Raw genomic sequence first — 20,886 nt, forward strand, 5'->3', positions numbered from 1 at the left:
TAAGATTGTCTTTTTCAGTCTGTTCTGAATTTCAGGAATAATTGCAATCCCTTGATTAAAATCAGCATATCACCGTGGAATTTGCCGTGGAATACAGCTATTTCTTTGTCTAAAATCAAACTAGAAGTCAGCTATTTCTGTTCTCCCAGCTTCCAAGCTTACCAAGTCAAGGTGAAAGAAACAAACCTGAACATGTGTGAGCAAGAGGTGGCATAAGCCATTCTGAGCAGACACATGCATGATGAGGGAACGAGGGATGTTTAGCATGAATAGCAGCCCAGGCTCAATGGAAGCAATCAGCGTTGGCCTCCAGCAGGAGTGCCCAGTTTTCAAGCCCCGAATCACTGTCCATACATCCTCTCTGCAGTGATACCCATATGGCCATCATAACACCCACTAGTAGTCTAAGGAAGCAGGTTTCCACCTCATTTCCCCCCCCCCCCCCGCCCTGAACAAGTGCAAGTACAAACACTACTTAAATAATCAAGTGCTGATTAAACACTTTTTCAATTAGTTTGATTACTGAAGCACATTTCAAATTTAATTAAATGTGAGGTAGCAAATTTACAAAATAGGAATAATGTAACAGATAGGAAACTTTTATAGAAAAGAGAGGGTGGAAGATAATTAAGTTCTTGTTTGAGGTAAAGAAAATACATTTACATTTTGGAAAGGGAAGGAACTGGATGTCTGCTCTCCTTTCCTGATATTCAAGCACCTCCAATGAAGGCTACTGGAAAATTCTCTGTTTTTCTCTCCTGAATCTTGAGAAGCATGTGGGAATACAGAAACCCTGATCATTACACAAAATGAAGCAATTTCAGCAAATGTATTACAAATACATATTAAGCTCATATACCAAAAATGTTTGCACTTTTGTAAAGAAATGCCTCAAAAAGTAGTTAAATTAGAAAATGCCCAAGTGACACTGCATTAGGGTAGTTTCTTGAGAAACTGTCAACAGGATCTTCTGATGGATTTTTTTAAATGGTTTCTACTGAATACTCTGTGGCTCAGATATATATTTTCACTCTCTAATTTATGAATCCTAGGGATGAGTCACGTCTGGCAGAGATGATTTAGTGGTATGCACAGGAGGGATAAATTCCACCAACAGACAGAAATCAAACCAACTTTCCTTTGAGTTTTAATGAGGGTTATAAGAATACCAGCCAGACCTTTCCAGGACCCAGCTAATGCAGAAGGCTGCTTGAGTCTAGAGTTTGGGGTACTTATTCTTTGCATAAACACTTCAAAGCAAAGCTCATTAAAGGTAGCAGGAAAAGCCTCAGTGAACAGACTGGGTTTGAAATAAATCTACATAGGGCAATTCTTTCAAAAGGTTTTCCATCTAGCTCCCCTCTGAACAGTTTCATTCATTTGAAGGCTTAAAACATAACAAGGAGCTTCAGATGTATTTAAAAATTAGAAACACACATACAATTTAGGATTGAAAATGGGACTTTACTGTGGCTATGAAGAGTTTTCTGTTACTGTTTCATACCAAAAAAAAAAAAAAAAAAAAAAAAAAAAGCAATGAAAAATTCAAATAGGATATTTTATCTCCTTTTCTGGACCAAAGCTAGCAGTTCAATCAGTGCTGTGTTATTATCATTAATGCTGTTTGTTTGACAATGCTACTGTGATTTGACAGTGACATCAAAAATCAGTTAATCTAAAAATTCTAATTAGGACACAGGCAGTGTCAGCATTTTCATGCCAGCACTGAGAAAACAGTAAAACCACCATAATCAAATAGAAATAAGGAAGGGAAGAAAAAAAAAGAAGAAACATCAATTGGTCAAAAATACAAAAATGTTTTGTAAAAACTTCTTTTGTACCTAATCTCATTTTGATAGCAAAATTAAAACTTTCCTCCTAGGAATTACAGTTCTTATCTCTGCACCATGCACCAAGCATACATACTTGTATTATTTGCATCTAGAACACAAAACAGATATACATTGCTACTCAAGACACTTTCAAGTCAGTAACTAAAGAATTACCCACCAGAGTGCATTCCTGCATTGCCTGGCTGCTTCCTTCCCAGCAATGAAAGCTTATTTCTGGTCATTTCTGATCTCATGCAAACTTTCCATATGAGAACACCCAAGTCCTTTGGAGGGTGTGCATCCCACAGAGAACGCACAGCAGCATTAGCCGGCAACATGCAAACACAGCATCCCAAGTCAAAGAGCACCAGAACCATTAGGAAATGTTTGTTTCAGCCTACTTGTTCTGATTTTTCTTTAGAGCACTAGGCGAGAGAAATACCACAGCCTTAACATCTGAATCTAACGCTGCCCATGTACTTAACATGATAGAAAATTATCTGGTCTCAGCCTCATAGAAGCCTGATCCTTTGCAAAAAAAAAACAAAAACATTTCTGCCTGTGTAGAGCATTCCACAGCTTCAACACAAAAACAAAGTCAGCTTAAAGTTTTGATTGCATGGTGGGTAAGTTTTTTTGTTTTGTTTTGTTTTGTTTTTTATTGTTGTGAAGATTATTTTTTGTGTTCTTCCTTTTTTAAGCAAACACAAATTTCCTTTTCTCCTTTCCTAAGCCTTGCCAGTTCCTTAGAAATATTTTGCAGTTCTTTGAGGTACTTTCAAAGTATTATTTTCTCAGTGTTGACTTTATTGTTTCCTGTAATTATAAAAAATGCAAGGGAGATTTTATTTCAAAGAGTTCAACATTCCAGTCATTTTCAGACAGTTTTTTTTGTTTTGTTTTGTTTTGTTGTGTTTTGTTGTGTTGTGTTTTTTTTAATATGTTATTCTAATTCTCAATATTTATCCAGCTTAATTTCTCCTTAGGAAAAGAAACTTTCTTTATAGGATACCTTTTTAGATCCCCCTCCATCGTTGTTTGTCCCCGGCTCTGCTCCACATGGCTTTTTTGTTTTTTTAATTGCTTCCCTTCAGTTGTCAACCAACTATTCATGCACTTCTGTACTCAAAGTGCCTGGTCCAAAGAGAAGACAAGTATACTGGTGTTAAATTCATCCTGCACTGAGGCAGTTCCTCCTCAAAGAGCTTTAAAGTTGGAGTAACATTTTTAAGGCATGCTCACAGCTGCTTCTATCATAAGCTAACATGAACAAGCACAGAGCATGAATGCAGTGAGGAAGCTGGAAGAACAGAGCAAACCTACTTTGCTTCAAAATGCCAGTCCATGCAGATTTATAATTAAAAAAATAATCTTCATAGTATACTGTTCCCAAAATGAAATACTTTCAGCACCAGAAAAGTGGGTTTCTCACTACAGAGCTTACGGAACTCCACTGGAATTTAAATTTCTGGAGGTTTTTCCAGATCTGCGTGTCAGCCTCAGAACTAAGTAGTTCAGTCCATGTTCTCTGACCATTACCCTTCTTCAGTCTCCTGAGAAATGCTGAGGCATATTTAAAGCCCACTCTTACAAATTGTTCTGTATATCACATCTACAGCAACCTGTATATCACATCGGCAGTATCGGCAAGGTCTTCAGTATCTTTTTTCTAGTTCATCTCCTTTACTTCCCTGCTTCACAGACGATAAAGTACAGTCATAAATGTTGAACAGCCAAGATAAGCTAATAAATACAGCCCTAAATATTATCACCATTACAAACAAGAGCAAGAGTCATTTCTTCTAAAAATTCTCTTTAAACAGACAGCTTTTTATTAAGTCAGCAAGTAATGGCACAAGAGGCACCTCAGTCCAACACTAAAGCAAGAATAAGTATACCGGGCTTTGAAAAGCCTCAGCAAGACCAACTAGCTCAAACAGAAAGTCAGTTAATTGGATTTACATGCCAGTCTGGTGCATATTGCTCTCATTACTTGTTGACCTTAAAAAGATGATGGATAAACCTTAACACCATCATCTCTTTTACCGCAGCATCCTTCCTAATTTCTGTTCACTTATAAACCTGCCTCAGGTCCAAAGCCACCAACCCCACCTCAGAGATAGTATCAAGTTAAGTTGAACAGAAGAAATAGCTATAGACCATGCTGCAAGCATGACAATGATTTTCACAACGTATGTACACAAGGCTACCTTCAAAAAGCAGAAAAGATTTCAGAAAATGAAACAAAATGGGAACCTACAATCTTAAAGCTTTCCCATCTTTGTCCAGTCAATGTTGACTGCAATGACTGAAGATTTTATGCAGCCTAAACTAGAATATCCCTTAGAGAGATTGTTAAATTGAAGGTCTGTATCAAGAAGATTATTCCATATATCTGGTGCCTTAATTCAGAAGATGCTCCTCTCTTCCAATTCTTTCTCAATATTTCTCCCTGGTATGGAGATGAAGTACACCGGGCTAACTTTTTTCTTATTATTGCAAGGTATTCAGTCCTCTGATGCTTCCTTTTTCATAGTTCCACTATAAATATAATTATAGATTTATATCTGCATCACCACAAAGTGCCCCGAGTCACAAGCACACTTTGCAAAAGTATGTTTTGTGCTCAAAATTAAAACAAAATACTGGCAACTGACAGACCAACCCAATTTTTAATGTTGAGAAAAGTATAAAAAAAGGGAAAGTTAAACACCTAATAAATTGAACATTTATTTTAAGCTCTTCTTATCAATCAAACAACTCCAAGAAAGTTTAACCTGAGATGAAAAGTAATGTATGAATTCAGGAAAATTAGCTTTTTTTGTAGGTTGTTGAGAGTGAAATAAGACCTGTGACTGAAAGGAAACTTTGAACTCAACTCACGAGAAGCTGCAGACTAATCCTAAATAAGCCACATCATTATTCTAACTGCAAACGAAACATGACTGCACACCACAGAAAGGCAAATTCTTCATAAGTGTCATGGGATGCTTTTAATTTTGATGGCCACTTAAATGCATTTACAGAGAGTGTTTGGAAGTGTAAAGAGGCTACTGCTCATTTCTAGTTTGTTAAATCTAGATTCTACATTTCCCACGTGCTATACTCAAAATGCTTTGTTCTTGTTTCCTGCCTTAACTCCTCACAAGAGTAGATGAGAATCACACTATTGCTTCAGAATATTAGAAGCAAATGCAAAGAGGGTTTAATTCCTACCTTCCACAAGAGATCTGGGAGTATTATTATGGAACGTCTTGAGCATTAATAATATTTTTATTTGCTTTGTTTCATTGAGCATAACTGCAGGAAGAATAAAAAATAACCTTGGGCTTCGTAGAAAATACAATGTGATCCATAAGTAATTTATAACTGTTCTAATAAGGGCCATGTGAATAAATAATCTCAGCATATTTCAGGAACAGGAGAAACAAAATCCTCCCCACTACGAAAAGGTCAATACTTGTTGAGCCATCATTAGCAGCCTACTGCATATGGGAGAGGGACATGCCTGTGCCTATTATTTTAATTACATTATGTTCTGTCTACCAACATAAAAGGGAGCTTTATTATTAACCAGCTATGTCAGAATTTGTTTTAATGGTTACAAACACATCAAACCAAGTTAATATACACAAATATAGTCAGTTCTTATTCTTTGTACTGCAGCCCTCTGACCAGCATGGACAATGTAAAGACCTGTTTTACTGTGTGTAAGTGGACATTGCAGTGAAGCACAGGAGTGAGCAGATGCTTGTTCCAATTCAGAGGACCATGAGACTCCACCCCAATAGCACACTAGCCAAAGCCACCTATATGGGCAGTGTCACTGCATGAAGCAGTAACATTTCCCTGAAGATATGAGCCGTATCTCTTCTTTATTCAGAAAGACGCTTGTATCCCATGCACATTCAGAATTGCAGACACCTTCTGTCCTCCTGCCACAGTCCATAGCGAGGCTCAGTTTAACCAACGTGCATTAATACTGAAGAACAACATGCTACAAAAGTGCCTCTATCTACCACAGTCACCCCTTCCCCAACAGACATTTCTTTTGTAGCTAGTAGCCCTGTAAGCACTGATAATATGATAGAAATACTATAATACAAACATTGAAGTTGAAACCACTTTTATCATTCAACTTCAGGTGTATGATTACATCCATTTCAACCTTGCTCAGACTTTTCAATCCTTTTTCTCCGTTAAAAATAATTCTTTCTTCATCCTACACTGTCATACCAGCTGGAAAGAGCTGGTGTAGGAAAATATTATCCTATGGAAACTCAGGCCTTCAGCAGCATATTTAGAAACTAATTAGCTGGAAATTGAGAGCATAAAGAAAATGTTTCTAGGATAACACATGATCTTTCTTTCTCTTTTTCTTTTATGACATTTTCCTTCTTTATGACAGTTGATACTCCACACCATACGTTTGGGTACTTTATCAGAATTACTTCTCAGCAAGCTAGGTGATGGCAGAAATAGTAATAAATGGCTGTGTGTCAACAAGAGGGTTATTGGGGAAAAAAAAAAAAAAGAAAAAGAATCTGTTGCCTTCAAGCACACACCATACAATAATTTGTTAGTATCAGAAGCAAACCTTTAAGGTAAGAATGAGCTGACTCAGAATTCTCTGATTATTGAAAATGAATCCTTAATAGAAGTAAATGGACAAGAACAAAATTTGCTTGCTCTATTCGTCATTTAAAATTAATTGAAAAGTGGCTGATTTGAGAATATTATATCCTCTAGTGAACTGAAAATGTTGTATTTTTTTTTTCCCTCTGAAACCAAGAGTAGAGAATTAAATTAACTCTGAGGTTTGTTTGCTTGTAGTAGGCCACCAAAATAGATTAATTAATCATCATTTATGAATACTCTATAACACAGTCAGCTCTTCATAAAACTGCAAGAATAGCAACATGACAGTAGAACAGTTATAAAAACAAATGATAAATTTCTTGCATCTCCATTCTATATCAACTGACATGACATTTATCCCTCTGTAGTTTGAAAGAAAATATTCCAGTAAAAATACTGACTCAGTTTTTATAAGAGGACTCAGTTTAAACAGGATGATTTACAGTTGTTCCCGTGCTAGACAGGGTCCTGGACAGATATTTTCATAGGGAAATTCACTCTTGCTCAGAGATTTTTACCTTCCTCTCCTTGGAGAGTATGATGTGTCACATTAATGATTACAGATTAATTCCATCATTCAAAATACAATTAGGAAAATATCTATTTAAACATTTACAAAGAGAAATTTCAGAGAAACAGTCATTTATGGGCAGTTATCCAAACCAGTGATCACTGTGACCATTATTTACTATCAGCAGATAGATGAGCAATATTCCTCCTGAAGCTCAGCTGCCTTGGAGGATTATGTTTTAACGCACTGATCAGAAAGATAAACAGGGAAAGATGGCTGTAGATACAGTCAAAAAAAAAAAAAAAAAAAAAAAGCAGCTCTGTTACTAGATCAGCTCTGAATTTACTGAACCCAGCCATAGCTGGATAGGTTTAGGATAGGGTTGTTCGCATCTTTGCCCACTGTACTGAATTGTGATCTGGGAAATACTGACCTTTCTCCTCATGTATTAAAGACACCATATGCTGAACTTATGGGTTATACACAGTGCACTTTCAGTGCTCATGTGAGTGCTTCTCTTCTTAAAGAGGCCTGCCTGTGAACCTTAAAAATATCCACAGTTACTCAGTTAACAGTTTCATTCTGCCTAGAAATACTCTTCCCTAGAAACTGAGATGTTTGGGAACACCTCCAGGGCATAGGATGACAAGATTTAACCCCAGGCCATTGCAGAGAATATTTGATGGAGCATCCCCAGATGACATACAGCAAGTGGAAAGATCAGAGTCAAACGCATAGATTGGCCTGTGCAAAACACTAGGCTCAAACACAGTGCTCATAAATATTTATTACCTCTGTTATTAGTTATTTGGCAGCCTGGCCACTGCTGGCTCCTTTCATTGAATGCCATCCAGTTATTTACACAGATTCCTGAGTGGCAGTCTGCTCTTCTTATCCAAGAATCATAACCATGCAAGTATTACATGGGTAGAGCAAACAGTCTCTTAATTACATATCATATCCTTTGGGGTCTACATAACTGAGGTTTTACATTGCTTAAAATGTAAGCATTGCATTTAAATTTCTTCAAGGTAATGGAAGAGCAGTTTATTTCCATTAAAATAAAAAGCCAAACAGGAATAAATGTTCTGACTCTTTTCAACTCAAAAGTTAAGAAGCCCCATAAGATATTCTCCAAATTTCAGAAATAATTAGTTTCATTGCAAAGATATTAAATCCACGCTAAAAAGTGATCCCTCCTGGATTGTCTGCAATATCTACATGCTACTAAAATATGTCATTATTTAATTAGCTATCAGGCATTTAAGAACAACCATACACAAACAAAAGGCAAAACTGATGCCTTTGTAGAAATAAGGCTAAGCAGTGGGAAAACTTAGTAAGGGTAGAGTAAAAAAGCTTAACGGCTGGCACCCAGGCTGGCTGGCACTCATGGCTCCAGATTAAGCATTGAGGTTCATCTGAATGTATGTATCTTCCCATACATGGGCACGCAAAGCTGCTCTAAATGTATTCATTAATATCAAATCCACCAATTAATTAAACCAGTGAGTCTTTAACACCACCAACACTTGCCTGGATATGTGTTGTCCTCTGCAGCCCTGCTCCACGTTGCAGAGCAGAATGCAGGTCTTAAGGCTCTGTGCACAGTCCCTTTCACCAGCTAACACCGGTTGAGAAACAAACGCATAGACTTCAGACAAAGAAGTAGACAGTAGCCCAGGGTTAGATGATGCCACTTCATCATCTCCACAGAGTTGGGCAGAGCTGTCCCCCTCACCTGCCCAAACAGAGGACTAATCAAGGCCCAACAAGCTGGCTAACATAAGGCTTTCCTCTATCTGCAGCCCTTTTCAGCCCATTCTGCTTCGTGAAGAACAAGGCTGACCCAATACTTCTTCTCTTTTTCCTTTATAATACAAAATAAGGGAATTATTTACAATTATTTAAAATTTTCAGACATGCTGTGGTGAATGCAGAGCTTGTAAGAGCACTATTTAATGCTGCCTACAGCCCTCCACTCCAAGGCACTGAAAAGAACTCAGGCTAATGCTGACCCAGGATGGCCATTCACCTGCTGGCTCAGATCAACCCTTCTGCCATGACAATGCATCAGGAGAGAGCTGGAGCATTACTAACAGTAAGGAAGGTCTATCCTTACCTCAGTGCAGTAATAGGAAGAACTTCACATTTTGCTGTAAATAAAGCCAGTCAGCATGGGATATAGTTAGGCATTCTTGATGCCAAGGAATATTCAAATTAATTGGCACAAAATAATTGAAGCTATACTGATTTTCATCTGCAGAGGATTATAACTAAGGAGATGACAGCCTCAACTAGCATTATGCTGTTGCTTGATAGGAGTTAAAGAACACACAAAGTACACAGGCAAGGAAATGAGAAATTGATATCTATCTCCTTATACAAACTCTTTGATCATCTCTGAAATCTGAAGACTAAAACTGTCAGAGATTTTGGAGCTGTTTCTACAATGACACTTTCATTATTCCTTCGGAAAGTCTTGGTGTACAAATCTGACTTGAGACAATAGCCCACATCCTTTTTCATCTGGTTCATTTTTTAAATTTGAAGTCGGGTTTATTCTTGAGCCTAATCTGAATAGATTTTTCTTTCAGAGAGGAAGTTTATAGCTTAAGGAAACATTTTCAATAAGAAAACATAGATGGCAACAAAGAAAATCCCCATATCATGTAGTTCACCTAAAAATGTAAATATTTTCTTACAACAGAAGGATTTATTGCTCTAGACTTCTGCTAAGGCTTCACAGAGCCCACAGATGTAACTTGTAGCATCACATGTGCACAGATTTCATTGGACTTCAGCCACAATTAGATGTACTGCTGATCACTTATACAAGTGTGACAAATGAACAAAAAAAGAAATCCATTTACTTTTTCCACTCTAATACAGCTCTGCACTGATTGCATAAAGTCGAAAGCATTAGGGCTATTTCCCTCCCCCCATTTTTGGTGGGGCTTTTTTTTAAGGGCATACTGTCAGAACCTGAAAAAGTAGTGAAAAATAATGATAGGAGTTGCAAAATAATGGAGTGGAACCACCTAACTAGATTCCTTCATCTAGGACTACAGGCACTGGGAGTATCAAAAATATATATAACACAGGAGATGGCTGTTGTATTGAAATATGATCATGATTAATCTTTAAGTAAGAAACGACACTCAGTAGATATTAGAAGATTAAAATAAGAAACAAGCATAGCAACTTTGCTTGCATAGGGAATAGAATAGGAAAGGACATGAATTTTCTGTTAATAATTTATGCAACCATATCAACTAAATAATGGAAAAGCAGAAAGCATTCCTGGGTAAAAAATAATTTTACTTTTTGAATAGGGAATTTTAGAACAACATAGAAACACTACAGCATTTGTACAGTTCTACCAAAGCCACGTACTACCACTGACCAACAACAGCCTGCTGACCTATCACTGGAAACACTAAGGGTGGAATATAACCACCCTAATATATATATATATATATATATATATATATATATATATACATACATATATATACATATACATATATACATATATATATATACACATATACACGCCACGGTAATAAATAGGGGCATGGGAAATAAAGTGCCATTCAACATTTTTGTTTTCCTTTCAAGGGGAAAAATGCTACTTGCCAAACACTGTTTTTGTTGCTCCCTTTAGAGCTATCACGTTTGGAAAATATTTGATTATCCTGTGAGGAATGCTAAAAGAAAGAGATGTGAGACGGGGAAATAGCATAGAAATTGTTTTAAAAAAAAAATTATTTAAATGATTTTCAAGCATGTGGATGACTTTGCTTAGTAGCAGAAGAGCCATGAATATGAATAGTGCTGAATTCTAGAGAAACAATTTGTCATTATTAAAATTAGTGCTTTGTCAACACAAAAGTCTCAGTTCCAGCTTCCTTTTTGTGCTATTGCACAAACAGCTGCATTAAGGGCCCAGCATTCTGGGATTCATTATCAGTGAATGGAGCTCTGGCTCATAAGGTACAAGAAAAGTCTACAATTCATAACAGGAGGCTGTCAGGATGTGAAATTGAAACATTGAACACTTGAAATTGAAAGAGGTATTTCTGTGGTCAGTCTAGCATAGAGCTACTTCGTATTAGTAAATGGACACTTGACAGTTTTGCATTTCTCAGCCATGACATACCATTTATACATTCAGAAATACAACATGCTACCATCTAGATCCAATTATGAGAGCTTGCTCTTGGAGCAACTGCATAGTATTTTCCAAGCACAATAGGAAAAGACAGAAAGCAAAATTCATTTTTCTGGGAAACATTCATGCAAGAGGAACAGAGAAGGGCAGTAAACATTACCAACTTTCTACAGGAAAGGATGCTTGCACCACTCATTTCCCAATGCACAGTGTTGAACCTAGTTTATTTTACACAAATTCACTCCATCTTGCTAAATTTCATTTAAGAGTCACGTAAGTAAGAGGGAAAGCTACTTAAGATGGTGCAAAACAAGTTTTTCATAGAGGATACCTGTGCAAGACCTATCTTGACCCCTGGGCTTCCCAGCAGAGGGGTAATGCACCAGCAAAAGCAGGAGGAAGTAACCTGAGAGGAAAAATTGCTTCTACTTATTACTGACTGTCTTTTAAGATGAGACAGAGCACATAATTTGTACACAAGTTTTGTAAATTATTTTCACCACAAGAAGCATGGCTTTATGGATAGGCACTGTTTCAAGTATTTGCATAAAGACAGACAGTGTGGCATTTTGGGACATAGTTCACTGGGCATGATGGCAATCGATTGTTTGGACTAGATCTTTTCTTTGTGGTCTTTTCCAACCTTAATGATCCTATGGATACTTAATTCCCAATGTGCTGCAATACCAGGGAGGTTGGCTGGGGACACTTTAGCTGGACACTGGAGCACTAACAGCCCATTTTCCAGGAATTTGTTCTAGATGTGGGCATATTATTCTCAAGCAGAAAGCAAACTTTATGATAGATATTACTATGAAATAAAGATAGCAAGGACCTGAGTGGCTGTGGAACACAAAGCTTCTAGGAAACATGCAGAAAGAAGCCTTGTTTAATATCAGCTCCTGTACAAACAGCACAGCTGCAGTCTTCAGTCAGGGTGAGAGATTTAAACCAGCTGAGGGCAGGACTCATCCTCACCCCCTAAAGGTGCAGATTTAAAGGGAAACATCAAACATTCCTGAACTCAAAGCTGCTTGTTTAGGGTGAACAAAATCCTGTAGTAAACAAACGCACACTAAGGACAGCAGTCAGAAAGCAACTGGGCTCTGCTTTAGGAAGTCTCTTTGCCCTTTGACATTCAGGAAATTCACATTCCTGATGTCTTATATACTGAGGAATTTAAGTCCCTGAAAATAAAGCTAATGGGATTTTCATAGCTACCTGGATGTTACGAGCATGATGTGGATCGCTCAGCCAGGATAAAAGTCCCACTAGAGTTCTGCATCTTTTGCAAACTTCTCCTTTAAGTTGCATCTACACTGCAAAACCGACAGCAGTTCACAGTTCTCTGGGTTGATCCTCCCAAAAAGGCAAATATAAATTGCTGGCTTAGAACAGACCAGCATCCTAGTGCCCTCTAGAGACAGGTAAGCAGCCATCGCTCAAAAACCTGCAGCCAAGAAAGCAGGCCAAACACATGAACTCTGCTGCAACCATTTCCTATCAAGATACTGCAATTTTTCTGGCATTACAGCAGTACGGAGTCACAATAAGGATCCTGGACACAAGCCTGAACACAAGGTGACAGGACTGAGTTCTTATAGCTTAGGCTGTGTATTTTTTCAGTATACCTGATGCTGTTTGTATCTGTAGCAAAAAACACACCTCAATTCCCATATCCAGGTATGCTACTGTGGACAGACTTTCCTGTGATGCTTTACCATGGTGCTTAGCGTAAGCTCCTGTTGATGTTGAGTTAAAAGGGTAAAGCTTCTAAATCTAATCATCTTTATACCCTTGCAGTATAAACTGGAAGATTTATCCAGCAATCAAATACATAACTGAGTATTACCATGAGTTTGCATATTGCTAATAATTCATTACCAACGTGTGTTACTCAGGTACATTGTAACATAGCTGTGAGTGCTTTTTGTTAAGACTCCACTAAGTTTTGCCCTTATAAAAGTAAATAAACGTCCAGATTATACATAAATAGGCACATGGGCTGTACTTACGGACAAAGGGCATTAACTTGAAGTACAGAATGCAGTTTCTGTGCACTCAAAGCATGAGTTTCTATTTAATAATTTTGAAACAAGCTTCTCGCCCTACTAGCTAATCCAGATACCACTTTACACTCCTTTCCCAAAGTGCTCCACTAGAGGTCTACACTCACACTGATTACCCCATTGCTTGTGAGATTGTGCCTTTTTAATTAGCCTGGCCAGCTCTCCAAGGGAAGAAAAGTGTGTTGTCACCTGACTGCGCTTGGAAATACAGCAGGAGCCGCCTGTTCCCTGCTGGAGAAGCCAGGAACTGCTTGAGAGCTGCTGACAGCTTCTCTGCTCTGGAGAAGCAGCTCACATGCTCAGCTGTCGCAGGTCACAACAGTTCAGGTTTGTTAATAACAGACTAACCAAATATTATGACTTAGAAACAGAGAAGCTGGTAAATAACCAGATGTAGATACTGTTGGATCATGTCATATGGAGATGTAAAACATTCTCAACAGTTCTGTGTGGTAATTTTTCTGCCATTAACTATTCTAGTTGAAGTTGATACTGATTTTAAATTACCCATTCCACTGCTCCCAAACAACAGTGGAGAACAAAGTAAAGCATCTGTGTCCCAGTGAACCAAATGAAGTAAAACCTGCATCTATTGAATTAAGAGCACTGCCAAAAGTAGAGAATCCATCAGAGGCACAGAAAAATGATCCACCAGCTCTGCTTCTGCTTTCCCTTGGACCCCATCTGCTCCCCAAAGAAGTACTCAAAAGAATCTTCATTTATTGTTAGCAATCTTAACTGGAATTGTTTAGTTTGGAGAAGAGGAAGTCAAGGGAGACCTTATTGTCCTCAACAACTCACTGAAAGGAGTCTCTTCTTCCAGTGAACAGCAACAGGACAGGACGGAGCGGCCATAAGTTGTGCTGAGGAGGCTCAGGTTGGATATTAGGAATAATTTCTTCTGAGAAAGGGTGGTCAGGCTCTGGAATAGGCTGTCCAAGGAGATAGTGGAGTCACCATACCTGGAGGTGCTCAAGAAAATAGATGTTGCACTGAGCAACGTGGACTAGAGCAGACATAGGCATAGGTTGACAGTTGGACAAGATGCTCTTATTGGTCTTTCCAACCTTAATGAGTCTATAAGCATTCTTTTTCCATCTCCCCACCCAGTCTAGCAGAATAAAACCATGATTTACCCACTAGAATTGCACATTAACTACACAGTCTGAAAAAATTAGGACCCCTGTTATCCTCAAACATCTTTCTTACAGAACAGTTACAATCTACTTGAATTGTTAACAGACTGGGTAACAGAAAATAAGAGGAAAAAGAATTCCAACAAATGTAAAATAGAATCATGGAATCACCAAGGTTGGAAAACACCATCATTTCACCAACCACCCAATTACCACCAATATTGCTCAGTAAACCACCTAGCACTACATCTACACAGTTCTTGAATGCTCCCAGGGACAATGATTCCACCACCTCCTCAGGCAGCCTATTCCAATTCCCAACCACTCTTTCAGGCAAGCCTTTTCCAAATATCCAACCTGAACTTCCCCTGGCACAACTTGATGCTGTTCCCTCTCATTCTACCAGTATTACCTGGGAGAAGATACTGACATCCAACTCACCACAACCTCCTTACAGGGAGATGTATGATCTCCAGTGAGCCTCCTCTTCTCCAGAAGAAGCAATCCCAATCATAACTTCCATCCAGACTGTAGCCTACATCTCTCCATTCATTCCCATTTAACACAGTATAAATGGGATGCTCTTGGAAGATATGTGTGGGTCGCCTTACACAGAGGGACCAGTAAGTTGTAGCATTCCCAGCAGCTGCTCTTGCCTCACTGTTGGGTGGTAGCTCCAGCATCTCAGATGGGGCCAACTGGTCCTGCATCTATTTGAACAGCAACAGTATTGAACAACAAAAAGCAGGACTAAAGATTGCATATTTTATATATATGCATAGAAGCTAAAGTTATTGTCATGAACCGCCCTTAAAGCAGCTCCTGGGAAAGAGGACTGCATGTTAACTCATTTCTCCCTAAATGGAGGACAGGTTTAAAAGCATTCTCATTGACTTTGAAATGCTGACCCCAGGTATATGTTACTTAGATATATACAGAGAAATCCAGCCTTTCAAAATGAACCTGATAGCAGTCCTCTTCTTCAAAAGAGACAGTGTCCATCTTTCTGTCCAGCAGATATGGAGGTGGATCAAAGGTTATCTGGTTTCCCATTCCAAATCTTTCATTAGCCTCCCAATTAATTCTTTGCAAATCATACCACCCCCTCTGTATCTTAATTTTTTTCCACCAGCAAAATATAAATCTCAGCATACCCTTTTCCGATGAAAGATTTTGAAAGCCATAACTTTCAGCTAACAAGCTGTAGAAATTTCTTATCTGCATACAATAAAATGGGAGATTAAAAAATAAAGGCAATGTTTCAATTAAAAAAAGGGCCCTGACTAAAGAGGAAGGAAAGTGATTTTTAGAAAAATGCATTGTGGAGCACGAGAGGTAGGCAGCAAGCAAGACCTAGTCAGAGAGTGGATGGCAGAAAGAGGAAAAAAACTTTTTTGACTTAAACTTTCAGCATTCTCTCCCTTTCAGATCTCAAATTGTTAGTGATCCCAGTTACAGGAGCAAAGAGAGAGGTGAACTGCCAAAGCTAAAGAGATATTGCATTGGTACAAACTACAGAATCATTTGAGCATTGCTCTCCACGTGTCTGTGCTCTAGCACAGCACAGAGGAAAACAACCAGCAAAGTAATTTACAACCAATCCTGTCTCACATATCTTGGTGTCAATAGATTGTATGTCAGTAGCAAGAGCTTGTACTCAGCTCTTCTCTGCACATTTGTCTGATACACATTGCTTATGCTAGTTTAACCCTAAGAGTAATGCCATGCAGCCAGGTCCTTTCCCAAAGCCCCCAGGAATCTGAAGTAATTTATTGCCTTTATACTGCACTGCTGCACAAGCAGTATCATACCTCCCTCTGAAAAGCATTACCCCATCATGATGAAGTACTAGCTGCTGGTTGTTGTCAGCCTGTGTTGTATCTTGCTTTTTGTCATGGAGAGTGCAGAAACATGGTCTTTTCTCTTTTATTCGCCAGTTTTGCTCTGAGCACTATGAGAAGAGATATTAAGCAGTTTTCACTGGTTTCCTCACTGCTGCCCACAAGACTGATTCCTTATCCCTCCTGTGTCGATCAAAACAGCGCAGCAAAGCCAGCAAAGCAGTGCAACCGTGTTGTGCAGCACAGTGCCACCCCAAAGCATACAGCAGCACTGTGCTTGCTCAGCACATTTATCTGTATTGATGCATCAGCAGGAAAACACAGCTTTGTGTCCATCCATGCTCTAAATATGAACAGTTAATAACCATCCACATTTGTCTCAAAATATTTGGAAACAGATAGCAAAGAATCAGATATGGTTTCATCAGTGCACAATACATCACATTCACATCCACTTCAAGTAATATCAGTGGAGCAAAAGAAATCAAGAGGTATCTAAGGTATCTTGCCACCATAAAGAGTGATACTAGAATCTTCTAGACTGGACAGAAGCCTAATGAGACTAAATAACAAAAAAAGCTGAAATCCATCTTCTAAGCATACTGCTACACACACACATTCAAGTATAAATAAACAAAATAACAATTATAGATTTATGTGCCTACATTATTTGCTGCAATAACATTAAATTGCTGTAATAATATTAAATGCCATTTACAGACACTTTGACACTTAAAAAAAAAACAAACCACTTAAAGACAAGATGATCTTCTCTATCAAGATTTCCTATAAGGATTTGCCTTTTCATCACTACTAAATTGTTCGTATGAAGCACTTATCACATTTATAGGAACACAAGTGTAAACCAGAAAAGACACACTTGTATGTTGTTTTGTTGTTGTTTTTGTCTGTACTGGGGATAGGGAAGCAGGGGGAAAAGGGTCAGCAGACTGGGAATTCAAAGGAAAAGACAGACCATCTTGTTTATAAGTTTCTTGGGTACAGCATATGGGAAAGCATGAGGTCTGGGGCAGTTTTGTTGTTTGGCTTTGTTAAACATTTTCAGTCACATGATACATAGGCACTGAACTCCACCAAATCAGGTGGAAGGAAAGGCAGTAATCCAATTTTTTCTCAAAGATGGCTCAGAACAGAATATGAGCAAAGAATAAGTTGCCTTGCATGGAGTAGAGCAAGCACTGCACAAACACACTGCAAATAGGCCACGAGGGACACCTTCTCTTAAGCTCCATTAATCTTCACCTTAGAGAAGTACTAAAATCCTCATAAATAATAGAACACATTAATGGGTAGGTTTTTAAACATTGTGGTCTGCCACTTAAAAAGCACCAGGGTAGCAAAGTACAGTGGTAGAAGTGGGAAGTATGTGGCTTGTTGTCCTGTGGTTATCTTGGAAGGCAGAACAGCACTATGGCCACAGTGTATGGAGCCAAAGCTCAAGCTGACCTCAAACAATAGCAGCCCAATCCTTCTCTTCCATGCCCAGGTCATAAAAATATTACACAAACAATTCCCACCTTCAAGACAGAGACAGAAATCTCACTGACCCGGGCATACCAGATCTCCTACTACAGCTCTGAGAAGAGGAAAACATACCTATTCCCTTCCTTCTCATAGCCCACATGGGACTTTGTAAGCTCACACCCAATGCCATGAGCCTTCAGCTTTGCTATCAGTTCCCATTCCTAATCATACAAAAAGAGACTCACCTGGCCTTAGGTATCCAGTAGTAAAGTAAACAGCTTGTGAACCAGGAGTCCCTACTGTCGGTGACTAATCTCTTCCAATTCTGGTGATCCAAAACCTAAAAGGTCCCACAAGATGCATACACAGAGTTGCATCTTAGCCTAACACAGGTAGCCTAAAAGATTTAGCACACTGGTCATTTCTCTTATCAGTCTTCAACCAAACACCCCCAAGACTTTACAACCCAGCTCCATAACATAACATGAGGAATAAAAGAGCTATGAAATGGAGTGCTGAGCCTATGCCCCTCTTCTAAGTCCAGACCAACCTGAAAGCAAATGCTTTGTGAGCTGTAGAGTGCATGTGAGCTGGCTGTATAAAGCAAGAACAGAACACATGGTCAGGGTGATGGGAACCCGATCCTTTCACAAGCTAACATTTGCTGCCCAGCATTGTTTTTTTTCTTCATTAGGGGTCTGGCTCAGGCCACGTTTTGCTTATGGGCTTCAGGAGTTCAGTGTAGCATAAAGAAGTGCTCCCATTAAAGGTCATCCATAAATACATCTCATATGGAGATATTCTAAACTTCACATAAAGGAGAGCTTCATACGTAAGGAAACATTGCCCTTGCATGAATTCTTCATCTGTTGCAGTTGTGATAGATACACAAGACTTGAGGAAAAGTGAAACACTCTTATGGACTCTGGATGCATTACCAGCTGACCACTGAGCACACAAAGCCAGTGCTCTATTTTACCTTTCCCAAAATTCTTGCATTGAGTTAGGATGGCAAAATGCCATTTTCCTCCACCACCATATCTTTTGAGGTTTGTTGTAAACTGTCATTATAACTCTAACTTTTACTTCACATTAAGGCCTCCTTAAAGTATGATGCGGTTATATATATATATATATATATATATATATATATATATATATATAAGGCTTTTACATATATATATATATGCATATATATACACATATACACTAGTTATCAATATGATGCTCTTTCTCCATGACGGTGTAATTAAATTCTGTTGTCACTGTGCACCATATCTGAGGCCAATGTACCGAGCAAAACATTTGAGTAACAATACCCTATTTGGCAGCATCTTCAGAAAGCTAAATAATCACAATCTACAGATAAACTGGGCCTTTGCAGCACGGAAACAGAGTTTAATCACCTCGTATAAAGAAAATACTGGGAAATATTCTGCCCATTATTCTTACAAATTCTTCTCTTTATCCTTGGGAAATAAATGATGAGATCTAAAAAGCAAATTTCTCCATGTGAAGGAGAACTATAAGAAGACTGATAAACAAACAGAAGTTTTACTGCCTTTAAGAAGAAATCAATGGCACTGATATTTAGTTGAGATATTATAATCTATAAATGCTTGAAAGTTTTACATTTCAGAATTTTTTTATCTTTCTACAGTCACACCATTTAAAACAAACTGGCCAACCCAGTTGGAGGAGACTGTCTATTGGTCAGATTTTAGTGTTAGTGCTAGACTCAGTTTGAATGAGGCAGAAAATTAGTCAGATTTCAGTGTTAGTCCTGCAGCTCTGAAATTAATGCTTTTCTGAGAAGCAACAGCTGGTGCTCCAGGAAGCTGGTGGTGGGCCCAGCCATGTGTGTGACTTGAACTCACAGGCCCTCGTGTGGGGATGAGGAAGCAAGCAGGAGTTGTGCAAGAAACAACTTTGATGCAGTTTGACAAAAGAAATCAAAATGGAATAAAGAACCCCTGAACGCATTTCCTGAACAGAGACAGGCAGTCTTTGAGGTGAGAGGGGGGATTTTGAAGACATGGCACATATGCAACTACGTCTAGACCTGAAGCTGGCAGAGAGGTGGGGAATTAGGATTGACTTAACATTTTCCTCTTCTGTTGTTTTTAAGTGGCTGTGAGAGAGTTTGGCAAAGCCATATACCTGCCCTTGCTCTGACTGAAAGGTTTCTCTGCTCTCCCAGATCAGCATCTTCATGACCCATTTGTCCAATTATGGGAATGACCGCCTGGGGCTGTACACCTTCTCAAACCTGGCCAACTTTGTGAAGAGTTCAACCAACCTGCAACTACAGACACTGCCACCCATCCAGCTGGCACACAAATACTTTGAGCTCTTCCCTGAGCAGACAGACCCCCTTTGGCAGGTAATGTCCTGACCTCTCCCTGCCTCCGATTACATTGCTTGTCAAAAAAAGAATCTGTTCCTGTAAAAATAATAATAATTAAAAAAGGTAAAGTGCCTGCTTCACTTTAAAAAGTTATTTTTCAGCTCACCTCAAATCAGGCATATTAAAAGCAACAACATGAGCGAAAGCTCCTTCCCCTGTTAGCTGCAGGTTTGCTGATGCATCACAGTGTGTTAACTAGTTACAGTACCAGCAAGATGAGTGCAGACAGCCCATAGCAAGAGCTATCCCAAGGCAAACAGCACGTGTCCATTGTGCCCATCAATGGAAGCAGCTACAGGGTTTTCATGCCACTTGAACCTCCTTCACCAAAGAAACAAGAAGGGAGGGACAGAGGGGTGAGTGCTGTAGAATGGGCTGTTTTAGGAAAGGAAAAGGGTTTCTACACAGTCCACAAATGGCTGTTTTCTATCTCTGTTGCAAATGTACGACAGTGCTGCTTATAATCCCTATGCTGTAATTTCCCAATCGTTGTACTTGTCTGGCTCTTCTCTTATTCAGAATATGATATGCTACACTGTGCTTTTAGCTATGTAGGCTTAAATCCAGAGTGACAATCCAAGATCCAAGCAGTTGAGATCCAAGCAGTTTTATCAAGCTTATGTTCATACAAAGGAGCAGAAAATCTTGCTATTGTTTTTGGCCCAGATGCAAAAGAAGTATAAATCAACAATATTCCCATTGAGTTTAGTGGAACTGCAATGATTCACATCATTTAATGATTTTCTCCTTTATATTTTGCTAACTTTTTTTCTCTAGCAAACTGTATATTCTA

At 38.7% G+C, this 20,886-nt stretch overlaps 1 protein-coding gene across 1 annotated transcript in view; it reads left to right on the plus strand.

Annotated features, from left to right (window-relative positions):
• The window catches only part of LOC306945533 (bifunctional heparan sulfate N-deacetylase/N-sulfotransferase 4), a gene marked incomplete at both ends in the record, with an annotated part of 84,056 nt that overhangs the window by 48,399 nt on the left and 14,771 nt on the right, over positions 1-20,886 (plus strand). The window contains one exon of the mRNA XM_079534255.1: positions 19,887-20,069. Coding sequence (XP_079390381.1) covers positions 19,887-20,069 — 183 coding nt within the window. The remainder of the gene's footprint in view (positions 1-19,886; positions 20,070-20,886) is intronic.

The sequence above is a fragment of the Tetrao urogallus genome, assembly GCF_951394365.1.
Source record: "Tetrao urogallus genome assembly, chromosome: 4".
Taxonomy (NCBI): domain Eukaryota; kingdom Metazoa; phylum Chordata; class Aves; order Galliformes; family Phasianidae; genus Tetrao; species Tetrao urogallus.